This window comes from Leptonychotes weddellii, chromosome 4 (assembly GCF_054177405.1).
Source record: "Leptonychotes weddellii isolate Sample4059 chromosome 4, ASM5417740v2, whole genome shotgun sequence".
NCBI lineage: Eukaryota > Metazoa > Chordata > Mammalia > Carnivora > Phocidae > Leptonychotes > Leptonychotes weddellii.
Genome location: NC_138372.1, coordinates 85,588,754 through 85,614,148, shown reverse-complemented (window position 1 = coordinate 85,614,148; position 25,395 = coordinate 85,588,754). Strand labels below are relative to the sequence as shown.

Below are 25,395 nucleotides of genomic sequence, written 5' to 3'. Positions count from 1 at the left end.
CTCCTCGGGGAGGTAAGCGCGCCCCAGGACTGTCCTGGCTGCTCGGGAGCGCGCCCTAGCGTCCCGCCCTGTCTCGGTCCCGCGGGCCGGCTTCGGACGCGGCGGCCAGCCCTGGCGGGGTGATCCAAGCAAACAAGGTAGGCTGAAAAGGGCCTGAGGGTGGGCCCCAGCCCCCTGTAGGGGTGTGCGTCAGAGAATGGGATTAGGCGGGTCTGGGAAGTGGAAGTCGCCCGGAGCCCCTACCCCCATGGCCCGCGCGCGAGTCGCGTGCCGGATGGCCCTGCCTCCCGGGACTACGCTGTGCGAAGCGCGGGAGAGGGACCCGCTGGTGGCCGGAGCGCAGGCGGGCTCCTGGGGACCTGGGGGACGGGGGCGGGTGCGGGCTGGGCTCAGGCCTCGGTGCTTCACCTCTGCATCCCCATCCTTGGTCTCTCCTAGTTCCTCTCCCTTACTAACCCCGAGCAGGCGGAGCCAGGGTCCTCTTCCCGCATCGTTTCCGGGCCGCAGGCAAAGCCCAGATGAGATCTACGTTCCAGGGCTATGCGCCTCTGTGAGGAGGCAGCGGTGTAAATAATGCCTTGGGTTTTGTTTTAAGCGGCTACCGAGAACCTTCGCCCTAGTGCCACAAAAACTGCGGTTGGGTACGCGTTCCAATTTTCACTCCCGGGCTCAGATTCCAAGGTAGGGGGGTTGGGGGCAGGTTTGAAATTGAGATCTGTGGTGACCTTGTGTTTATCCGAAGATCGTCTACCACGCGCAGTTCTGTCGCGGGGCGGACCTGAGGGGCAGAAAGGTAAATGGCTGGTCCTTTGTATCCCCACACTGTTCGTTTTTTACATTAGGATACATTTGAAAACCAGTAAACACACCGGGGAAATAATTTTTCCAGTTCTCCCAAATTTTAATTTATAAATCAGTACCCAAACCCCAGTTCCGTAATTCTTGTGGCATTATCAGATTCTCCCCCGATTTCTCCCCTTGTAACATATGATCCAACATATATAAAAAGTTACTTATCTTCTAGACTCTTTAGGATTTAACAATTACAACAATATCACATTTGTCAGAAGGCCAGGTTAGAGTTTAGAAAAATAACTGTTTTCTCTTATGCGTTGCTTTGGGCCTGGTGGTTCTGTGGACTTTTAAAAAGAGCTTAAGGCTTTCTCTCTTCACTTGGAATATCCAGAATTTACTTTCTTATTGTTTCTTAGCAGTCACCACTTAGAGGAGACAGTATAAGGAATTAATCTTATTACCAGTGGCATTCAAACATTTGTGAAATTTAAGAATTGTAACTGCTGTTCTGATTCATGGATCTTCAAAGAAAGCAGAGAAGGTAGGTGAGAGATGCAAGAATATTTCATTAAGTACTCTGACTGCTAGATGGAGGTTGTTCTTGCCTATTTTCAAAGATTTCTTAAATCATTAACTATTAAAATTTTAATTTTGTTTACTTGGCAATTAGCCAGCCACACTTCTAGCTTTCCACTGTGAAAATACATGGGCAAAAGTAGTCTTCCTCACCAAGTCAGGGCCCTTAAATTTTTCAGTTGTCATTAGCAGACTGGTAAATCATTTCAAGCCCTGCTTGTCTTCTAAACTGTCAGTTTAAACAGAAACCTCAAAGGCTGAGGAGATAGGAATCCAAGATGATTCACACATGCAAAGAATTAAGTGTTGTTCCCCATCCTTGTGGCTAGTTACAGTTGTACCGAATTGATAAATCAGCTATCATTGTTATATTGTATGCTTTTTCTGTTCTACTCTAAGGAACAACCCTTTGAGATAGCTACTTTACAAATCAGAATACTGTAACTCAGAGAAACTTAGTAATTTTCCTAAAATCATACAGCTGGGACTTGATAAAGCTAGGATTTGCACTTGGGTAAAGCTGATCTCACAACTGTGTTCTTCCCGTTGCATCACACAGACTAGTTATGTTTTATTTTGCTTAATAATAAACTATTGTTCTTTGCTCATTTTTGTCTTTCCTTCCGTAGGAAGAAATTGAGTGTTTTTCCTTTTATTTTATCTTTTTTGACATCAGTGAAAGGTGTCTAATGTGAGAAAGGATAGGAAAATTGATATCCTAGATTTAAAATATTAATTTCAGATGGTACAACATCATTGTAAAACAAACTAGTACACTTAACCTGATGAGCACCAGGTATTGTATGGAAGTGTCGAATCACTGTATTATACACCTGAAACTAATATAACCCTGTATGTTCACCAAACTAACTTTAAAATAAAAAAATAAACACAAGTCTTGACTCTTCAAAGAAAAATAATTTATTAATAATTCTATAACATAGTGTCCTACCCATGAACAGATACTGGTGCATTGACTTGAAATTGTACGTTTAAAAGAATGTGGTTTGAAACATTTTCTTATTTTCTTTGTATATAGATTTGAAGATTTATACTTTGTATGCAGATTTGAAGACCAATACCTTATGAGCTTGTAAAACAGGTAATTCATCTTTTACAGTCTAAAAGAGGAACAACAGCCATTTATTGATCATCTGTGACAGTATTTTACATATATAAACTCATTTAGTTCTTGCATAAACCTCTGTGAAGTGGGTATTATTTTAGACCATTTGACAGTACTAAAAGCTACCACTTATTATGTATCAGTAACGTGTTTCTTTACTTGTGCTATGTCAGTACAATCCCTATAATAGCTACTCAGCAGCATCCAGTAGAACTTTCCCATGATAATGGAAATGTTCTCTATGTTCACCATCCTTTATGGTAGCCTCTAGACACATGGGGCTTTTGAGCACTTGACATGTGGCTAGTGTGACTGAAAGAGTAAATTTTTAAGTTTTATTTTAGCCAATTGAAATTTTAATTTAAATAGCCACATGTGGCTAGAGGATGCTGTTTTGGAACCTAGCGTTACTCTCAGGTCTTAGAATCTGGATAACCTGGAAAAATGGCAATGCTGTTTACTGAAATAGAAAAATCATGAATGTTTTTGGGGTTTAAGAAGATTTGGTTTTGGCTGTTTGTTCAGTCAGAAAATATTTAGTGATTACTATAGGCAAGGCCCTCTGCTATGCTTAGTGGAGTCTCTCACCAAGGATTTTATCCACTTAAGAGCCTTTCCTTGTTTGTCATACTGTAGAAGACGATAGCCATAAGAGATGTGCAAATCAAGTGTTCTCAGAAGAAGGAGTGCTTATTTCCGGATGCAAAGAGATTAGGAAAGGTCGAGTGTGGAAGATCGTATTTGAGCTCGATTTTAAAGAATAGGAAGGATGTGAGCAAACAAAAATGATTAAAGGAAGAGGAGGTTATGCTTCTAGCAATGAGATGGACACAATGTTTTGGAAATTCCTTTTGCCAAAATTCCTAAATGCTGGATTAGCCTTTTAAATGTACTGCAGGCCTGTAGAACAGAAAGGGAAATCCCCAGTGCTAAAAGGTCAAAGAGAAAACAAACCAGAGTAGTAAACTAGCAGTGTGTCTTTTGGTTTGGCTGATAGTAGAAATAAAGCACAATTAGGGACAGGTAATAGGCTCCTCTTGCTCCCCACCCAAGGTAGAGAGAGAGAATTCATAGCCCTTTGACCTCTCAGGTATACAACTCCAAGAGGCACCATCCACATGGTAGTTTGTATAAACATGTTTCAGGGGATGATTTTGTTCATAAAAGTTAAAATGTAAATATTTCTACTTGAAATTGTACAACCCATGGCCTTGGAGAACCACCTTCCCCCAAATTCAGCCTGGATCCTCAAAAACTACACTTCATGAAAGGTGGGCTAAGGAAAATACCTCCTTCCTGGCCAAGGGGGATCACAAAGAAATTTGTTCATTTTCACCCAGGTCCAGGTGGGTGAGTAAAGCTACCTCTTGTGAACTTGAAACTGCAGGGTCTGCCATCACTCAGATTCAAGGTTCAAATTTACATATCTACATGGTCTAAAAAACCTGAAAGTCAGGAAATTAAAGTTGACCCCTTGGTAATGTGCCAGACCGCTTGGCAAAAACAGATATAGACCCTCCCTGGAATGATTCACCCTTAGCCTAAGCCTTTTAGAATACTCCCAATTAAAATCCAAATACTAAAGGTCATAGTCAAAAACTATAAAACAGGTGCAAGGGTTGGTGGAACCAACAAATATGAAACTAGATGCCTCTAAGGATGTTATGTTAGAATTATCCAAAATAAAATGTTTTTCAAAGAGAAGAAAGGAAAGAAAGATTTAAGAAGTAATTCATAATTTATAGAAATTGAGAATTATTGTCTGAGAAACTTATGCTGGGGAAAAGCACTATAGGAATGTGGCAAGGAATTGTCATGTTTAACTAAATTGATGAAGAAAATTGATAGAATGTTAAAGACTAAAGAGGAAAAAAAACAAAAAGGAGGAGATTATGATAATTCAAGCAGGAAATTATTCAAATCAAGTCTATAATGGTGACTTTAGGGATAAAGGAAAAGAAACTTATTTAGCAAGATTTAAATGTACATATTTAGCAACAAGTCAGATGATCAGAGTAAATGACAAGTACAAGTCAAAAATGGCTGAGATTTCATTATTTGGAAGAAGCTGAGCACATCGGAGGATTATGCAGATAAGAGTTGTTACAAAGTTCATGGGAAATATTCAATTTCTGTCCATCAAACTATGAGAAGATACTCCTCCAAACATGACATTATTTTTACATGCATAGGAGTAATTTCTTATAATTTGAAAGTATTTCTGTATTTATTTTTAAAAATTAAATGCATTCAGATACATTAATGTCAAGTAATCATAAGTGAATTTGGAAACAACATCCTCAGTCTGGAATTTAAGAGAGAAAGTGGTGATGTGTGATATGTGTGTATTTAGGTGCTCTTTTTCTTTTCTCTCTCATGTAGGAGCTGGAAATAGAATGGTGAACAAAACGGTTGGTTGCTGCTCTGTCAGAACCTAAGGTTTAGTGAGGAAGATAAAACCAAGCAAACAAGCAACAGTTAAGTGAGATGAATGCCCTGGTCGGGGAAGTAAAGGGTGCTCTTGGAAACAAAGTAGGGACACTCAGCTCAAGCTGGAAGAGTTGGTACTTGAAAATACATAGGAGTTAACAGGTGGTAGTGAGGCTGGAGGGTGATAGCATGGTAGTCTGTTACCCAGACAGAACAGTGTATGTGAAGGTCTGCAAGTGTACAAGAGAGCATGACACATTTGAACATCTGAAAGAGGTTTGCTGTAGCCGTATAGCATAGTGATTGATGTTGGAACAGAACTGCCTGAGTTTGAATTCTGTCTCTACTGAGTCCCAGCCCTGTGACCTTGGACAGTGCTCTTAACCTCTGTAATTCTGTTGTGAGAAGTAAATGAGATCATGTGTTTAAGGTGATTAGTAACATGCTGACACAGAGTAGACACTGTTTGCATTTGTAACGATGATGAAGACAATGAAAGCTAGAGCAAGGAATTGGGAACAGAGAAGTAGCCAGAGATGAATTACCGAAAGGTAAGTAGAGATCAGACAATGCAAAGACCCTGTAGACTGAGTTAAGGAGGAAAGACAATTTATAAGGGCACAGGGAGAAACCTGAAATATTCTTCGTAGGTGAATAGGTAGTCAGATTGGTATTTCAGAATTAGAATGATCACTCTGGTTTTAGGGTGGAGTCTAGATTGGTCATGGTCCACACTACAGAAGAACCATTTGGGAGATTATAATAATAATCTGGCCAAGAAATGATGGTGCTTTAGGTAGAGTAGTGGCAGTGAAGATGGAGAGAAAGGGGAGATTTGAAGGAAATTTAGGAGGTTGAATAAACTGCTTACTACTTGATCATGTGTGGAAAGCTGGGGTAGAAAGAACGTTTCTGGATATGGCAAGTGGGTGAAGCTTGGTTCCATTTACAGAGAAATTGAAAGCAAGCAGGTGTAGTAGATGGTGTGGGGGATGATTTCAGAAGTGGAACAGCTCATGGGATAAGTACAAGATAGTGGGAGTGGGTGGCTAAAGTAGAAGAGATGAAATACTTGTGAATAATCTTCTCTAATTTGTTTTTTCTACTTCAGAAGACCTGTTTGAGATGTGGTGGTTTCAGCAAGGTCTCAGTTTCCTCCCTTCTGCCCTAGTAATTTGGACAGCTGCTGCTTTCATATTTTCGTACATTACGGCCATAACACTTCACCATGTTGACCCTGCTCTGCCTTATATCAGGTCAGTGAAATGTATTTTTTTATAGGAGACTGTTTATGCATCATTCACATTCTTTTTTTTTTTTTTTTAAAGATTTTATTTATTTATTTGAGAGAGAGAGAAAGAGCACATGAGAGTGGGGGAGAGTCAGAGGGAGAAGCAGACTCCCCGCTGAGCAGGGAGCCCGATGCGGGACTCGATCCCGGGACTCCAGGATCATGACCTGAGCCGAAGGCAGTCGCCTAACCAACTGAGCCACCCAGGCGCCCTGCATCATTCACATTGTAATAGTGAAGCTAACATTCCATATTAACATTTTAAAATTCAGATTTTATATTCGACATTACAACAACAAAAAGAATATAAAAAGGAAGTTGTATTTGGTTCTTTCCGTGTGATAGAGAAAGGTGGAGACAGAGGGGTATGATTCACTTAGTGAATTAGTTAGTGAATTAGGACACTTTAAGTGCCTTGTCTTCCAAATAAATATTTGAGGTTGTCTCAGAAGATAGAAGTGGAATTATCTCCCCTTAAAATTCAAAAATGCTGCAAACAACAGTAATAGTATTAAAAGATAATGGTAATGACAACTATTTATCCATCTACTTACTGTGTGCAAGGTAATGTTCTAAGCATTCTTCAGATGATAACTGAATCCTTACAACTACCCTTTGAAGAATTTTTACCCCCATGTAAGAGAGAAGGAAATAAGTTATTTGTTCAAGGCCACATGACTCAGTAAGGGATGGAACCAAAATGCAGTTTGGGCAATCTGACTCTAGAGACCCTGCTTTTAACCTTTATGACATACTGTCTAGATCTTTCTGACACGTTAAATATCAAAACTTACCAGTAATATTTTTGAAATTTCAAAACTAATAATGATATAAGTATGGTTACTCAGTTGCTTGTGCTATGTTCATAACTCTTTTTTTCCAGTTATAAAGACAATATATACTTATCCTAACAAATTTTAAATAATAGTAGACTGATTATAAAAGCAGAAAATGAAAGTCTATTTCAGCCCCTCTCCAGCTCCTGCCTATCCAGGGGTAATTAATGGTTTGATTGATTTTCTTCCATAGTTTGTTGTTACAGTTTTTCATTTATTTATTTGTTTACATTCTGAAAAATAACCTCTCCAACATAGAAAATAGTGAATTTTTTTTTTTTTTAAAGATTTTATTTATTTGAGAGAGAGAGAATGAGAGACAGAGAGCATGAGAGGGAGGAGGGTCAGAGGGAGAAGCAGACTCCCTGCCGAGCAGGGAGCCTGATGCGGGACTCGATCCTGGGACTCCAGGATCATGACCTGAGCCGAAGGCAGTCGCTTAACCAACTGAGCCACCCAGGCGCCCCGTAAATAGTGAATTTTTAAAGGATGACAAACCAGAAGCTAAATTTATCTTTTTAAAATATCAAGAAGAGATCAGAATGTTACTATCTACATTTGTTCCCACAATGGTACGGTATGGAGCAAAGGATAGCAACAAATTGGCTACACTTTGGGAAGATGTGCAAAAACCAAAGATATTTTAGAATTTAAGATTCCAACTCTAGGAATAATTTGATGACTAATCACCACTGATCACCACTCTGCTGGAGGAACATGTAGCTTAAGGAGCCAGTTCATTCTTTAGTAACTTTTTAGAGAACATACATCAGTAATTCCTGAGTGCCTTTCAGCATTTTTATTTCCCCTTCGGGAACTTGTCTGCTTTCACTTTAAAGAGCTTTTAATCATTTAAGAGGCCTTTGGGTTCTTTTTCAGAGTTTCAGTTCTCGATGGTACTGCATGTGATTTTCTTTTTTTTTTTTTTTTAAAGATTTTATTTATTTGAGACAGAGAGAATGAGAGACAGAGAGCATGAGAGGGAGGAGGGTCAGAGGGAGAAGCAGACTCCCTGCCGAGCAGGGAGCCCGATGCAGGACTCGATCCCGGGACTCCAGGATCATGACCTGAGCCGAAGGCAGTTGCTTAACCAACTGAGCCACCCAGGCGCCCCCTGCATGTGATTTTCTGATAGTACCCTAGACACTTCCTTTTCCATTCCTGTTCTGCCCTTTTATTTTTCTGTATTATTATTGTATTATGTAGTATTATTACCCTGGGATCTTTCTCCAATGTTCTAATACATTTAAACTCAGTACTACTTAATTTTACTTCCCAGGCTCATTTCCTTCATTCGAAGAATACTTAAGTTAGACTAGATGCTCTGCAAAGTTCCTTTCCGTTCATAGACCCCCATCTAAAAGGTTTAATTGTCAATAGTCCCAAAAGAAATAACCAAATGTAAATTTCACTCCAAAGACAATTCCACTGCAAGTATGTTTCAGGTGTTCTCTTAGTTGGTTCAAGTAGTGGATGCCCAGGTAGAACGCAGGAGAAGAGTACTGGGGCACGAGAACAAATTATTAGAATTTCTATGTATACTTTTTAATCTTGATATTTGAGCTTATATAATAAATACATATATTTTGAAGTTACATAATCACACCTTTTTTTTTTTTTTTTGATGACATGTGATCAAAATAGTTTGATGACCACTGGGTTGGAGTGCTGTGCTGATGAGGTGATGGACTGGGCTGTTTTCACTTGTAGGCCAGTTTGTATCAAACTGTTCCAGAGCCGAGGCAGCCAGCCATCTTGGAAATGCATGCTTTTGTTTCTTTCTAGGATATTTCAAAACTGCAGCATCTCTTGAAATACAACTATTAAAATTTTAGGGAATCAGAAAATTTTTCTTCTGATTATAAGAAAATATATATATATATATTATTCTTGAAAATTTGAAAAGTAGAAGAAACAAACAACAAAACCATAATCCTCACTCCCTGAAGATGATCAGAGTAACAAAATCTTTTGTTTCTGAAGATACATCTTAGAGTCGGAAGGAGCAATCCTTAGAATTTATATGTGTTACTTTACTTTTCATAAACCTAACCCAAATGTTCACCAAACCTTATTGATTCCTTACCAGATGTGATTTTCCATCTCTTTTTTATTCCCATTACATTGTGTTAGCTGAGATCCTTATTATCTCTTTCCTCTAGTACTTCAGTTCGTGGCCAAAGACTTTGTCTTTTTCATCTTTACTGTAGTTTGAGGGAAGGGAAAGGAACTATTTTAATGGGTGTCTCCCGTGTCTGCTGCTGTGCTAAATCTTCACATGTATTGTCAGTTTCATTTCCTCATGTTGAGCTGATGAGACTGGGAGGGAATTAATGGCCCCACTTTGCCGATAAGGAACAGTCATAGAGAGATACAAGAGCATACCCAAAGTTCTACAGTAAATGGTAGGTGGGCTGTTATCTGGACCTGTGTTTTCCCTGCTGCCCTGAAACACAAGCATGTAAGCCGATGCATCGCAATACATTGTGATCAGTGATTTTAACAGAAGTCTGGACAGAATGCTCTGCGAGTCCTCATTCTGCTAGAGGAGTTGGCCAAGGCTTTGGAGGGTAGGGAAAAATTGGTCTCCTAAAATGGAAGCTCCAAGAGGGGAAGGGCTTTGTCTCTTTTGCTAACCACTAAACTTCTGTCCCTAAAATACTGTCAGGCACATAGTAGGTGCTTGATAAATGTTTTTTTAATTAACAGGAAATGATTAGGTATTAACTGATTTGTAGACAGGGTCAACAAACAGTTGACAAAAGCAGAGTTGTGAAAGGACCTATAGTGTTTAGGGAACATTCAGGTGGGACAGAGGAACATACCTGCCCAATTGATAGAAGTTAGTAACACAGCCCTAACATACCCAGGATAGTTTTGGTTTTTTAAATTTTTTTATTTGTATATATTTTTAAGATTTTTATTTATTTGAGAGAGAGAGAAAAAACAAGCGGGGAGGAGAGGGAGAGGGAGAAGCCGGCTCCCCACTGAGCAGGGACCCTGATGTAAGACTCGATCCCAGGACCTTGGGATCATGACCTGAGCCAAAGGCAGACACTTAACTGACTGAGCCACCAGGTGCCCAGGTTTGGGTTTTTTTTAAATCAATTTCTATTGATTTCTGTTATCTGAAAAAGAAATAATCTCAAGTGATATGAGAAAAAAATGAACTAGGGCGCCTGGGTGGCTCAGTCAGTTAAGCATCTGCCTTGGCTCAGCTGCTTCCCCCTCTCACTCTCTCTCTCTGTGTTCTCCCTCTCTCTCAAATAAAATCTTTAAAAAAAAAAAGTGAACTAGATAAGTACTGTGAGCTCAAACTGTCATGTTCTCATAAAATTACATGAGTTAAACTTACAAATGTATAAAAAGATACAGGATTTGAAGTAGCCCATTATTTCTTATTCTTTAGAAAAAATACACATGTATATTTAGTGTGAGAAATCTACATACCTTCTTTTTTTTCTTTCAGTGACACTGGTACAGTAGCTCCAGAAAAATGCTTGTTTGGGGCAATGTTAAATATTGCCGCAGTTTTGTGTAAGTAATGGGAATTGTTTTAAAAATCAAAATTAATAGTGAAATTGCCCTTTCCTTCTTTAAACACTTGTGTTACTTGTTTTAGTTTCTGGTTATACCTGAGGGAATGTTATCACTAAATTATTGGTCCCAGATATGTTCCTTTTAAAAGAAAAGCAATTTCTAAAAATGCTAAATTATAGAAATAAATCCTTAAAAAATATCTATAAGGCTATTTGACTACTCATCCAAATAGAAGTTGTAAAGTATAACCAAATATTTCTTGAGACCTTAAGTGGATTTCTTAAGTGACCAGTAGAGGACAAAAAGCTATAAACACACCGACCACAACTAACACCAACTAAATTCATTTAGGAAAAACAATTTAGAAGTTTAAGAGTATAGCAGTGGAACCGTGTTTTGATTTTTGAACAATGTTCTAACATCAAAGGAATGGAATTCTACTGTATTTTACATTCCTGTTCATTATTTATTTTTTGAATCAAGCTTTTATTAATGATTAAAATATTTTTTCCATCAATTGTGATTGATTTAAATATTTGAACTCTTCCATATGATATTTATTACTGCTTGGATCAGAAATTGACGTCAAGGAAATGAATGATTCAGTGCATAGGAGTTCACCTTATGACTAAAGTTTTCAAAAACATTTCTACAAAAGCATATCTCTGTTTCATTTTCTACACTTCTGAGTTCTTTGGCAATATTTTTGCAATGGAAAATTTTATTTGATTTGACCCTTTCTTGACTAACAAGGATGGTAAAGTGGGTGTTTTTGTTTTCTGTGTAATCGACTGCTATATCTGATTGAACCAAGTTGTAATAATTTGAAATAAAATGCAATGGGAGTGAGGCAAATCACCTTTTGGTGTTTTTTTTTTTTTTTGCCGGTACCCATTTTATCCATATTTTAGCAATAATTACTTTAAACTTTAATGCTTATCATATAGGATATTTTGTTTTATATAAAACTTATCATTAGAAATTGTCAGAAAACATCAGACTTATCTCTTAAATTTTATCCTAAATATTTGTAAATGTGAGGCCCATGGAGGCCAGTGCCTTTCAGTCACACAGAGATATTACTAGTTTCATAATGCAGCCTTAAATGTTCTTTAAAATCAACAGCTGTTTCTGCTTTTTGTTTTTTCTCTTCTCTCAAATTAAATTTGAAAGGAAGATACATGTTAGGTGACCTTTGTTAACTCTTTGTTGGCAACTTTATTCCCTGCTTACTTATTACTTTGTTGTCTTTCGGATTATCTCTTCCCAGGCATTGCTACCATTTATGTTCGTTACAAGCAAGTTCATGCCCTGAATCCTGAAGAGAGTCGTATCATCAAATTAAACAAGGCTGGCCTTGTACTTGGGTTACTGAGTTGTTTTGGACTTTCTGTTGTGGCAAACTTCCAGGTTTGTGTTTTAGCTCAGCATAGGTATTTTCCTGAGGTACATAAATTAATACATGTTAAAAAGGAAACCTGAAACATTCAGTTACACACTGTTATTGTTTCTTTGCCTTAACAGAGTAGAATCCCCTGCCTTTAAATTATTTGACCTTCTTCAGGATCACTACATACACAATTAGAAAAATTCATTCTCAGTAAGCTCCTGAACACCTATAAATTATTCTGACCTTTTAAGAATTCACAGGACTCTATTAGATTCTTCATTACTACTTAGTTGGAGATTACTCTAAGACCAGAGAGAATTGATATAAATTATAAGTGACACAATTATAGATTTAAATTTAAAAATATATATATATATGAGAGGGGCACCTGGCTGGCCCATTTGATAGAGCATAGAACTCTTGATCTCGGGGTTGTGAGTTCGAGCCCCGTGTTGGGTGTAGAGATTACTTAAAAATAAAGATCTTTGAAAAAAAAAAATGCCTAACAAGTTACACTCATTTACCTATTTTATATTCTTGTTTAGATGTTCCCATTGATCACCTCTATTTCTAGGTGCTCAGCCCCTCATATGAGGAAGTAAAGGGAGGGTATGGAGCTTTTTCCAGCTTTTTCTCAGGGAATTCTTTTTTTTTTTTTTTAAGGTTTTATTTATTTATTTAAGATACCGAGAATGAGAGAGAGAGAGCATGAGCAGGGGGTAGGGCAGAGGAAGAGGGAGAAGCAGGGAGCCCAATGTGGGACTCGATCCCAGGACCCTGGGATCATGACCTGAGCCGAAGGCAGACGCTTAACCTACTATGCCACCCAGGTGCCCCTTCTCAGGGAATTCTTAAAGTAGCAGGTTAACCTTCACAAATGTTTGCAAACTCTTCACATTCCTTTCTATTGACATTCTTTCAGATGAGTCTTCGGTAATACCAGCTGTATCCTGGGCGTATAGGTGTTTTTTTTTTTTTTTGATTAATCTCTCTGCAGTCTTCAGAGTTTCAGTTTAGACATCTGATAGCCTATTTAGACATCTAATAGCTATTAATACACACTCATACAGATACACATATAGAGGCATATTCATGCATCCACTCCGGGTATTTTTGGCTGATAGACGGCTTTCCTCCCACAATGATTTAAGGCGCATACACTACCCATCCTTGAGCTCTCCCATTCTCTAAGTCCTTATTGCCCTCTGCATCCAGCCGATTGAAACAGTCAAAGAGAATATAAAGAAATCACACCTGCTTCTTAACAACCTTGACCTGGCAGTGACTCACATCATTCTACTAACATTTATTTGCTAGACACAAAAGGGGCTGGGAAATGAAGTCTTTCTGAGCATCAGTTCCTGGGGCAACTCCATACTATGGAAGGGACACAGAATTTTTGATGGATAGCTAGCTAGCTGTCTTTGCCACAAAGAGGATCCTGCCTTCACTAATCAGTTTCTAAAGCTCAGTGTTAAAAATATGTTTTGGGGAATTTTTAGTATATGGATAGTGATTCTTTGTTCCAGTTGTCCCTTTAGCAATTTAACAGTATCTCTCATCTCTGTATGGTAAAAATGAATCCCAAAGTGACCTCCACACTTAAGATGCTAACTCTGTTAGTAACTGATATTTGTTTATGTGATCCAGTAAATTCCAATGGCAGTTCCTGATTGTAACCTGTGCACTCTGCCTTTCTACCTTTTCCTCATTTGCCTACAAAAACGGTTTATATACTTTTTTTGCTGTGTTCCTTTTAGCTTTCATTCTAGTTAATCTTCACCACAGGGGTCCCTGGGCCTTTGAATTTTGAATCAAATTTCCTTTTTTCTCTCTTGATCACATCTCTTTTCATGCAACTTTGGAACTCTGCATCCTTCACTGATGGCTTCATTGCTGGGCCCTATTTATAAGCAGACTCTATAACAGTACCCCGATATCCTTCCTTCCTTTCTCATGTAAACTTTTACTGCTTATTTTAAGTGGTGAGTGCATTGCCCCTGCCTCTTCCCACTCTGTCTTGCAGAAACAAACTCAAGTTATAGAGTTTGACTTGGAAGAGACTCTAACACTGTGTTTTAAAGTAGGGGCTTGTTGGTTTTATCCCTTAAACATTTCTTGAAAACATCTACTTCTCTCCATTTCCATCTCCGCTTGCTCTCCCTACCATCTCCTCAACCAGATCAGATTTCATTATCTCTCATAGCCTGGCCTGCTACCATAGCCTCCTAAATACTTCCTCTGCCTTCACTCTTAACATCCCTTTCATTTAATATTGCAGCCAGTGTAATCTTTTGGAATTATATATATATCCCACTCTGTTTCCTTGTACCCCTGCTTAAAGCTGAACAACGCCAAACTTCCATGAGAAGAGATGTAATCAAGAGAGAAAAAGGAATTTGATGAACTGCCAAGCTGCTTAATTAATTCAAAGGTCTTGCATGATCTGGCTGCATGATCTACTTCTCCAGCCTCGTTCTACATCATTCCCCTTTTTAATATCCTCCCTTGTGTATAACACTGGACTTTCTTTGTTCCTTAAATAAGACAAGTTTATTTCACTCCATTTCACATGTTTCTTTTGTTGGACATTTCACAACCCCAAACCTAAATAGATCTAGGTGTCTTCAACATCTCTGTGCAAACTACTTCCTCAGGGAGATCTTCTCTGTGGTTCCTATATAGTTCTAGTTTTCTTTATTTGTATTCTTTGTGTTCTCTAAGCCTCTGGAAACAAATTCTTCACAGCACTTACTATAGTCTAATTTTATATCTATGGTTTTTAAAAATTTTAGTTGATATTTTTCTCCATTAATTCTAAGCACAATGGTTTTATTCACCACTGTATATTCAGCACCTAACATAGCACTTCAAACAAAGATGTTCTCATTGTTTAGTGACTTATTAAAGAGGCCAAAGGGACTATGCATGATGGATAGAAATTCTTTTGCTATTATTGTGGTTGTCTATGCTTAAAGAGACCCAATGGGATTTGAAAAAATCTGACTGAAAAAACACAAATTTAATTTCTTTGAAAACAACTGTGTATAATAATATTCAGCAAAACAAACATATGCTAAGAGTCCTCAGTGCCTATTTAGAGGAATTTTTCCCTTCCTAGGACATTTATCCTCAAGGAAACTTGGAAGGGATAAGTAAGCAGAAATCTATATTAATTTCATAGGGCTGCCATAACAAAATGCCATAAATTGAGTGGCTTATAATAACGGAAATTTATTCTCTCAAAGTTCAGGAGGCCAGAAGTCTAAAACCAAGATGTTAGTAGGGATAGTTCCCTTTTGGGGACACATGCCTCTTTTCTAGTTTCCAGTGGTTACCAGTAATCCTTGGTATTGCATGGCTCATGGCAACGTAATTCTATGATATGTGCCTCTGTTGTCACATGCCATTCTTTCTTCCTATAAAATTTATCCTCAAGGAGACTTTGGAGAGAGGATAAGGATAAGTAAGCAGGAGATTAGTTCCTAAGTTTCATTAACTGCTTGTAGAGATTACAGACCATTGAATATATAATTTATAAGTTCTTTATCAGACATTTGCTCCTGACCACACGTATCTCTGTAATTTTTCTTGTCTTTGTCAAAGGATAAGTTTTTGTCTTTGTTTTGTGAAAGGATATATTTTTAAAGAGGATAAAATAATGACTTTTGCACATGTGCCAAAGATTTTATTTAACTTATTAATTAAGGAGGGAAATATTAGGTATTACAAATCAGCTCAAAAGAAAAGTCAAGGTACCACATGTTTGTAGTCAGATAGGGAATGCTAAAATAAATTTATGATGTAAAACTGGTCATATTCACAGAGTGACAATTAATAACATTCAAAAAGACACAACTTGCATTTGTATAGATATGGATTATTTGCCTTACTATCAGTTTTCTGTAAGTTAACTTCTGTCTCTACACATAACTTCTAAGATGACGGAAGTTTTCTGTGAAAAATAGCCTAATCAGAGCCAAGTAAAACTCACATTTGTGTAGAACCAGCCCCAGAGGCTCTAATATTCCACTGGAAAAATACTCTCTGGCCTATTTCAAGATCTTTTGCTGTTTCCCTGGTCTCTAAAATGACAAAATTGAATGTACAAGCAGAAGTACTGCCAGTTAAAACCAGTTTTAAATGCCTTTATTTTTAATTATAAAAAACAGTAATCACTCTCCATTCTTTACTTTTACTTTTTAATTCACAGGATTTTGTTGTTGGGACTGTATAGTGATCACAGGTGGGCATCAGTCAGGCTATATCTGTATTTATCTTCATCAATACATATGAGAAATTTTTTTTTTTTTAAGGAAAAATTCACCTGCTCGTAGTCCTAAAATAGTTAATTTCATTTTTGCCTATATTTTTCTAGCCTTTATTCATATGTATAGATAAATTCCCATAAGAAGATAATACCATTTTGTATTATGTTTTACGGGTGCTGAAGTTTTTTTTCTTTGTTACCCAAAGTGGTAATAGCAATGCATTTTTTTTCCCTTCCCAGTACTCATAACATCGCCAGTTATAACACCACAAACTGAATCAAAATAGCCCTTCCTCTCCAAAAGAAAACCAATGGCTTTGGCAAAAACATTACTATCTTTTACTTCTTATAGCTTCAACAAGAAAATTGGGCTCTATGTTTGTGAATTAGCACAGTCGATTGTGAAAGAAGGAACCCAAGCCTTAACCTCTCCCCTCTTGTTACCCCATCATACACTCTCTGCCAGGTGCTCTACGGTGCCTTCTCAACCAAGTGAAATACAGACCGCATCACCTTCAGAAACTAGAGTGGTTCAACCAAAAACGTTTGTAGAATTTTTGGAGAGCTACTGTTGTCACTTTTAAGCAGAGGGTACATGTGATAATAAGTAAAATGTAAATGGATACTGATGAGTGAGATAAAGGAGAAAAGAATTGGAATTTATCAAAACCAATCAGTGAGAGCCAAGAGGGAATGCTTTAATTTTTTGACCATTCAATTGTACTTAGATTTAAATTAGATTTAAGTTGAAACTCCCTCCAGTTTCCCAACCATCCTGATCCTCCTTTGCCATGCACTACTCTTTTTCTATAACCCTTATTACCATCTAGCGTACGATGGACTTTACTTATTTCTAAAGTTTATTACTTATTGTTTGTGCTTCTTCACTTGAATGTAAACTCTGAGGGCCAGATTTTTGTCTGTTTTGTTCACTAATATATCTGAGTACTTAGAACAGTGCTTGACACAGAAAAGTTACCCAAATTAACCTATTATTCAATGAGTAAATGAATAATTACTGTCATATTTTCAGTAGTGACATGTGAACAATTTGGTTTACTGTAATCTGGCTTTTGTGGAGTACTCTGACAGAGAATTGCTTCAGGAAGTAGTCTCTAGAATTCACAGTGCTTTTCCATTCAGCGACTGTTCTTTTGAGATCACTAGCTTGTGCTTTCAAATATTGTGTTGGCAATATGTTTTGAGTTTCCCTTATTTACTTATTTCTTCTTTCTACCTCTCAGAAAACAGCCTTTTTTGTTGTGCATGTATGTGGAGCTGTGCTCACCTTTGGTATGGGCTCGTTATACATGTTCGTTCAGACCATCCTTTCCTACCAAATGCAGCCCAAAATTCATGGCAAACAAGTCTTCTGGATCAGACTACTGGTGGTTATCTGGTGTGGAGTAAGTGCATTTAGCAGTATCCTTTGCTGTAAAATGTGGCTATACTTGGAAGGGAATTGAATAACAATTTAAGTGAACACTGTTGGCATATTATGAGCAGGCATCTTGTGGGTGAGATTCTTGGGTTAGTAACCCTAAATTAAAGGACTTGAAACATGAAATTCAAATTTTACATAGGATCTCAGTAATTGAGTTGAGAACAAAGATAAGATTTAGCCTGATCATACTCACTTCAGAGATAGGAAGGATGAGTTAATTCCCTCCCGAGAACAATTATGTAGCAGAATCTTAGGCTAGTGCTGCTGATTTACTGAGCAAAGAGGGATTGACTATGCAAACCATTTCATAGTAATCCTCTGGGTACATTTTAATTTTCACTACTGCTGTATAACATCTATTCTTTAAGAAAATGGGTTTGAACCTTGGAAACAAATGTATGAGTAATCCTTGTGGACCTTTAAAGTGATTTTTATTTTGAATCTAAGCTTACAGGTTTTCTCTGAGATTCTCCTTGACTTACTTTTTTTATAGTGCTGACTTGCTCATCCCTTTTGTACAGTGGGAATTTCGGCACAGATATCGTTCAGAAACTCCATTGGAACCCCGAGGACAGAGTAAGAACTTGGAATCTATAAAACTTAGTTTAATTGTATTAAGGATAACTATTATGGTTGATTTTGATGTATTTTTCATGTCATCACTAAAAAAATGATACTTTTTCAGTAGAATAATCATTTTGTTAAATTAGGATTATTTTCTATGTATGATTGAGTTTATGTAGCACCACCTATATTCTTCTGTCACGTTTCAACAGTGAACATTTTCAAGACACAAAGAGAATTGTGATGGCAAAGAGTTTTCTCAGAAATTGACTCCTCTAAATATGTATATAATGTACAACATACCCAACTGAGATCTTTTATTATTAGAATACTTGTTTTCTGAATTACCATCTAGAGATTTATTATTATGGACTCTGCATTTGGGTTTCAATATAGTGGATATCTGAATGGCGATAACATCTTTGACCCAGAGGGAAAAAAGAGGAGGGATGTATACTAGCTAGATGATAAAATAAGTTCATCTGTTTTCACAAACCTTGCAGTGGCATTTCATTTTGAATTGTTTTTAAAGAATTAGCCCCGGATGGGATATGTTTGTGAGAATGAAAGAATGAAATAATTTACTAGTTTCCTTCAGTTATAATCCATGTATTATTTAATGCTCTAAAAATAACACGTTTATCATGAGCATTTTTTATTGACATTTTTAGTGGCATTTAATGAATCTTATGGCTGTGGGAAAGGCAGTAACTTCCCAATTATAGAGTAGAGGTTCTCTTGGTCTTAGTTCTTCAAATGGAAATTTTATTTGCTCTAGAGGAGGTTACGATAGCTAGATCATTTAGGAGGACTTTCCTAATGTCTTTCTTTAATTCTTGAGATATGTTCAATAAATTAAGGGTTGTTTTGTTTTGTTTTCCAGAGAGTTCAGATATAGAATTATTTATAAAAGATAAATAGAATTAAGTTTTTAAACAAATCTTATTTTAGGCAGTTTTATATCTACAGAAAATTGTGAAAATAGTGCACAGGGTTCTATGTTATCAATATATTCTGTACCTGCCTCATTTAGTAACATCTTTAATTAATATGGCATGTTTGTTACAATTAATAAACTCATGGATACATTTTTAACAAAAGGCCATAGTGTATTAATATGTCCTTAGTGTTTACCTGATGTCCTTTGAATTTCAGAAGACAGATTGGTTTGCAGGTTTTATGGGTCTTTTATTTGAGAGAAATTCTGGATCATTCAGATGAAATTTCACAGAATTACTTTTTTTTTCCATTGTCACTCAAGGGTTATGTGCTTCACATGGTCACCACTGCAGCAGAATGGTCTATGTCTTTCTCCTTCTTTGGTTTTTTCCTGACTTACATCCGTGATTTTCAGGTAAGAAAACACAGCATTAGATTTATGCAAACTTCCCTCAGGTGGAATAAAAGAAGTTGCTATAGTCAAGTCTCCAACCTTTCTGAAAATTAACTTCATAAGCAGCGATGCCAGAAGAGCTTCTCAGGTAAATCATTTCTGTGTTTGGGGAAGTAGTGTGTTGTTAGTAAGGGGTTCAACCTTGAAAATAGGATTGTAAAACAAGTAAGCAGAAAACTTTTCACAGAATTTTCATCAACTCTGCCTATGTTTACATAGGCCATCCTCAACCTTTAGTTTCACTGATTCCTTTTAGTAACCGAAGAAAAATGAAGAACTTCTGAGTAGGAAAGCTTGGTTTACCTAACTGTTGGTACTACAGATGATACCTTTGGCAGTACAGCATCTGTCTCAATCTTGTTACTCCTTAGAATTGATTTACATCTCCAGTCCCACAAATATTCTTCAGAACATATTGAAGATGTGATGTTGAAGACATTGAAGATGTCTTTAAGGAACAAACGCCTATATATAATTTTCTTTTCTGTTACAGAAAATTTCTTTACGAGTGGAAGCCAATTTACATGGATTAACTCTCTATGACACTGCCCCTTGCCCTGTGAACAATGAACGAACACGGCTACTTTCCAGAGATTTATGATGAAGGGATAAAATATATCTGTGATGATTATGATTCTCAGGGATTGGGGGAAATGTTCATGAAAGTTCCTTATTCTGCTCTGAAATTTTTAACCAGTTAATCAAGGCTGACAGTGATGTTGATGAGTACTGATAATCAAGAGACATAAATAAAGCCATTTCACAAGTTATTTTAAAGGATATCTTCAAGAAGACCATGTAAAAACATTTATGCCTATACTTTTTTTAATCCCAGAAAATAAAACCAAAGGACTACAACACTGTAGATTTTTTTCTACTTTATTTAAGAGGAACAACAAAAGTGCACCAAGCAGTCTACAAAATCCAGCCTTTCATATTTTCTCAATCATTGTAAACCATGTTTTGTTTGGAGCACTTTTATAAGAGATATTTTCCAGGACCCAGATAATCAGCATTGCTCAACAGCTCCTTTAGAATTGGATTTTGAAATAATAGTTTTACCATATCAGTACATTTCTTACAGTCTTTATAAAATGTTTTTCTTCTGGAATCCACTTATTAAGGGGAGCAGACCTGAATTCATGTAAGTGCTTTCATTGCTTAAGCTTTGCACAGGTGATTCTCTAGGTATGGACTTGATTCCTGCCACAAAGCCAAATACTATGCCAAGTGGTCTGTCACATACACTTGCAATAGTTTCATGAAGCTTAGTCTCTAAAATGAGATTTTAATCACTAATGCATGAAAGAAGTAGCTATAGGCAGATTTACTTCAGTTGTGTTTTACATAAAACAAGGGTTCGTGTTCATACATAAGGCTGAGAAGTTTGTGAATAACAGCAGATGTGATTAATGTAAGTTACCACAAACTGCAGTCAAGAGCTTCTTAGATTTTCATTTATAGCAAATTATAATTATTTATAGAAGTAGTCTTGAATGGGCAGATATTAAGCCTTTTAAACAGGGTGTGAACTTTGTAGAACCCAAATTCTAAAGGACAAAATCAGTCCAAAAAAAAAACACAAGGTACAAAATAATTGTGATATAGGTATCCACCAAAATGGTTTTCTTTCTCTCTGTCATGCAAATGATCAGATAGCTTCTACTTGGATCCCTATCTGTGCAGATAAAGGATGGTTTACAGATCCCAGATAAAATTCAAATTCAAATTACTCATCCAGAAGGTGCTCAGTGACTGGTTCTCAGAAGAATCTTTGAAGAAGATTAACAAGGTTTATCATTTTAGAAAAATGGTTCTGTAGCCAAAATAAAAAATGGTGAGAACAAGTTTAAAGTACAAAGAAGGAGCACTTTTAAAGGAAAGTGGATATATGGTGGAAACAGATCTCAATTAGGAATAAGTTGCTAGATATAGGACTATGTAAATAATATTTCTGAAGACTTCTGGGCTAGTAAGACAAAGTGGAATAAAATACTGTTTATCATGCAGCAGTGAACATGGGAGATATTTCAGTAAACACTGATTCATTGAAATCTGGCATCACTAGAAAAAAAATGGTTACAAACCATAAAAAATTTCTGTCATCCTCTGAAAATTATGGTGCAGCCACACCTGAGAAACAGCATTCAGTCCTGACTCCTGTACATCAGGGAAGATGAAATTCAAGTTGTGAAGGACCACAGTGTGGTGAGAGAGGAATTGATAGAATTGAAGTTTATAAATTGTATGTGGGGAGGATGGCATAGGGAAAAATTGGATTTATAGGTCCATACTAGAATATTAGGCTTAGAAATGTGCACTAACACATTAAAGAAATTATTTTAAAACAAAATGTTACTTTGATAGTATTTTAATCCCATCATTTAACCTTTACCCTTAGGCATAACAGAGGCTGAAAATATTAAGTTTAAAGGGGATTATAAGTAGATTTTTGAATATGTGTTTATCCTTCACTTATGGCTAAAGTAATGGAAGGTAACCACCTCCTCCCTCAAAGTATGCCTTGCCTCCACTGTCAGTACAGTAGCTTGGATAAACAGATAAGGCATTCCTTTTCAGTTCAATCAACATTTTTGTATTGAATATTTATCTTTAAAAATAAAAGGTCTTAAGCTGACAAAATTAGCGGGTTCTATGAACTGAGTGTATCTATTTCTTTTTTGTCCTGGAAACCCAGCAAGACTATATTTCCCAGCTTCCCTTTCAATTAAGTATGAGCATGAGACTGAATTTTAGCCAGTGAAATGTAAATGAAATGGATGTTCATTATTTTCTCATTAAGATCCTGAAAAATGGGAATGCTCTTACCCAATTTTTTCTCCTTACACTAAATGGATATTGATGACAAAATTTTAGGAGATGACAGAATCACATGATAAAATGAACCTGAACTAGTCCACTTCTAATTTTAGATTTTAGAAAATCAAATGAGATCTTTTATAATTTAGGAACTCCATTTTTATCCATCCCAGTTACTTAGATTATATTGTATGTTGCCAGAATATGTTGCCATATATCGTAAGTGTTCAGTGGATTTGTGAAAAAGAAAGAGAACTTTTCTTTATCTCTTCAATGTCCTGTATAGGCTTACTGTGAAATGAAGTTCAGTAAACATTGGCTTATTAGTATCTTTGTAAATCCACAATGTATGTCTTCTTTTCAACCAGCCAGATTGCTAATTTTAGTAAACCACTCATTTATAGGAAGATAACATAGAACAGAACTAAAATAAAAAAAACAATCTTTCTGAGGCATTGTGAGTATAAGCAACTGTATCCTCCAAAAGGCGTGGTAATTTGAGAGAGAGTTCACCTACTCAGGAAGCCTGAGTAGAATACAAAGAGAATACTTCAGGAATTCTAAAATATGCTGTTGGAATGTAGTGCAGAGAGGAAGTCCCCATGTTTGGAAACCAGGCAGTTTAGCCGAAAAGCACAAAGATTCCACTAGGATCTCACCAATGCTCAGATCCCAATCCCTGCTGAAAGGAAACCCTTTTAATTTAAAATATTTGAAGCAAGTGGTAAAGTTAAACTAAATCAGCAGCAAAGCTCATCTCCACCTCAACTACAGATTAGATTAACTCAGCTTCCCACTCTAAGAGCCTGACAAAGGAACAGGCATGCCCTTTTGTGGAGGTAATTATTTATTTTCATTTTATTTTCTACTGTTTTATGGAAAATACCCAGCATACAGCAAGAAATGATAAGACCTGCAAAGGAGCAAAAAATTTGATCCAGAGAGCAAAGAGTCAATAGAAGCAAACTCAGAGATTGCCCAGATGTTACAGTTATCAGAGGTAGATTAACTATGATTAAAATGCTGAAGGAAGTAGTAAAAAGGGTGGAAAACGTGCATGAAGAGATGGGGAATTTCAGCAGAGACATGTAAATTATGTGAAATAAAGAAAATTCTAGAATTGAATATGATAGGATTACACATAGAAGAAATGATAGACTTGGAAGACAGGACAATCAAAAGTAAAAAACAAGAGAAAAAGGGAGTGAAAATAAAAAGTATAGAGTATTTGAGTTTTGTAGGCAAAATCAAATGGCCTTGCATCTCGTAATTGAGTTTCTGAAGGCGAAGATAAAGAGAATGGTACAGAAGAAATGTTTGAAGAGATGATGTTGACTGAGAACTTATCCACAATTGTTAGAAATTAACAAAATCAAAATCAAAAGTGAGATTTTGAAAATGATAAAAATTGATAAACACTTATCAAGAATAATATACAGGCTTGAATAATAGTCATGTCCATCCAGAACTTTAGAATTTGACCTTATTTGGAAATAGGGTATTTGCAGATGTAATTAGTTATGAGATCATATTAAATCCAATGACTTGGTGTCCTTATAAGAAGACCATAGACAGACATAGAAACAGAAGGCCTAGTGAAGACAAAGGCAGAGATTGGAGTAATTCATCCTCAAGTCAAAGGTTGCCAGCAACCAGAAACTATTAAGAGGTGAGGAGTAATCCTCTCCTACAGCCTTTATTATTTTTTTAAAAGATTTTATTTATTTATGTGAGAGAGAGAGAATGAGAAAGAGAGCACATGAGAGGGGGGAGGGTCTGAGGGAGAAGCAGACTCCCTGCCGAGCAGGGAGCCCGATGCAGGACTCGATCCCGGGACTCCAGGATCATGACCTGAGCCGAAGGCAGTCGCTTAACCAACTGAGCCACCCAGGTGCCCCTCTCCTACAGCCTTTAAAAGGAGCCTTGATTTTCGATTTCTGCCCTCCAGAAATGTGAGAGAATACATCTCTGTAGTTTCAAGCCACTCAGTTTATGGTAATTTGTTATGACAGCCTAGTAAACAAAAACCTGATCAAGTGAAAAAGAGAAAACACAAATTACTAATATCAAGAATGAAAAGGAAGATACCACTACATAGCTTGTTGGACATTAAAGATAATAAGAGCATGTTATGGATAACTTTATACCAATAAGTTCAACTACTCAGATGAAATGGACAAATTGTCTTTTAACCCATAGCTTGTCAAAAATACAAGAAGAAAAAAATCTAAAAATATTTCCATATTTATTAAAGTATTGAATTTGTAATTACATATCTTTCCAATAAGAAAACTTCCAAACTTCTACATAAACTCTTTCAAGAAATAAAGAGGACTTTTCACCTTGTTTTATGAGGTCTGCATAACTCTAGTAACAAAACTTGACAAATATGAGAAAAGAAAAAGATTAATATCCCTCATGAATCCAGCTGCAAAAATACTTAAAATAGTAGGAAACAAAACAATGAAAAAAATGATATAGCATGACCAAGTTGGGTTTATCCCAGCAATATAATTCACCAAATTAACATAAAGGGGAAATGACAGTAATGAAAACAATTTGAAAAAATTAAACACTCAAGATGAAAAACTCCCAGTAAACCAAAAATAGAAGAGAATTTTACCATTCCATAAGGACATCAATGAAAATCTAACAGCTAATATAATGTTTAATGGTTTAATATTAAATCCTTTTCCCCTGGAATTGGAAAGGAGGCAAAAATATCTATGCTTGCCCCTTCTGTTCAACATCACAATAGAAGCCCTGGCCAGTACAATAGGTAAGAAAAAGAAATAAAAAACAAAGATTAAGAAAAAAAGGGAAAGTAATTGTGTATTTACAAAAATTATATGAAATTTTCAAAACTACTAATTTTGGATGAATAAGTGAATTTAGAAAAGTTACAGGATAGAAGTTCAAT

General features: G+C 36.6%; 1 protein-coding gene across 5 annotated transcripts; it reads left to right on the top strand.

Moving 5' to 3' along the window:
- Positions 1-2: 2 nt before the first annotated feature.
- DRAM2 (DNA damage regulated autophagy modulator 2) lies at positions 3-20,513 on the top strand. 5 transcript variants are annotated; one of them, XM_081815662.1, is made up of 11 exons: positions 3-137; positions 1,212-1,336; positions 2,411-2,473; positions 4,880-4,974; positions 6,039-6,183; positions 10,524-10,591; positions 11,865-12,004; positions 17,499-17,676; positions 18,192-18,274; positions 19,524-19,616; positions 20,149-20,513. In XM_081815662.1, exons 5-11 carry the CDS (start codon positions 6,053-6,055, stop codon positions 20,254-20,256), a joined length of 801 nt encoding a protein of 266 aa, XP_081671788.1. In that variant the 5' UTR covers positions 3-137; positions 1,212-1,336; positions 2,411-2,473; positions 4,880-4,974; positions 6,039-6,052; the 3' UTR covers positions 20,257-20,513. The 5 variants fall into 5 exon arrangements, with proteins under 5 accessions (XP_081671788.1, XP_081671784.1, XP_081671786.1 ...); XM_081815658.1 differs by having other exon boundaries at positions 4,880-5,012; XM_081815660.1 differs by having other exon boundaries at positions 27-137; positions 1,215-1,336; positions 4,880-5,012.
- The last annotated feature ends 4,882 nt before the right edge of the window (positions 20,514-25,395 follow it).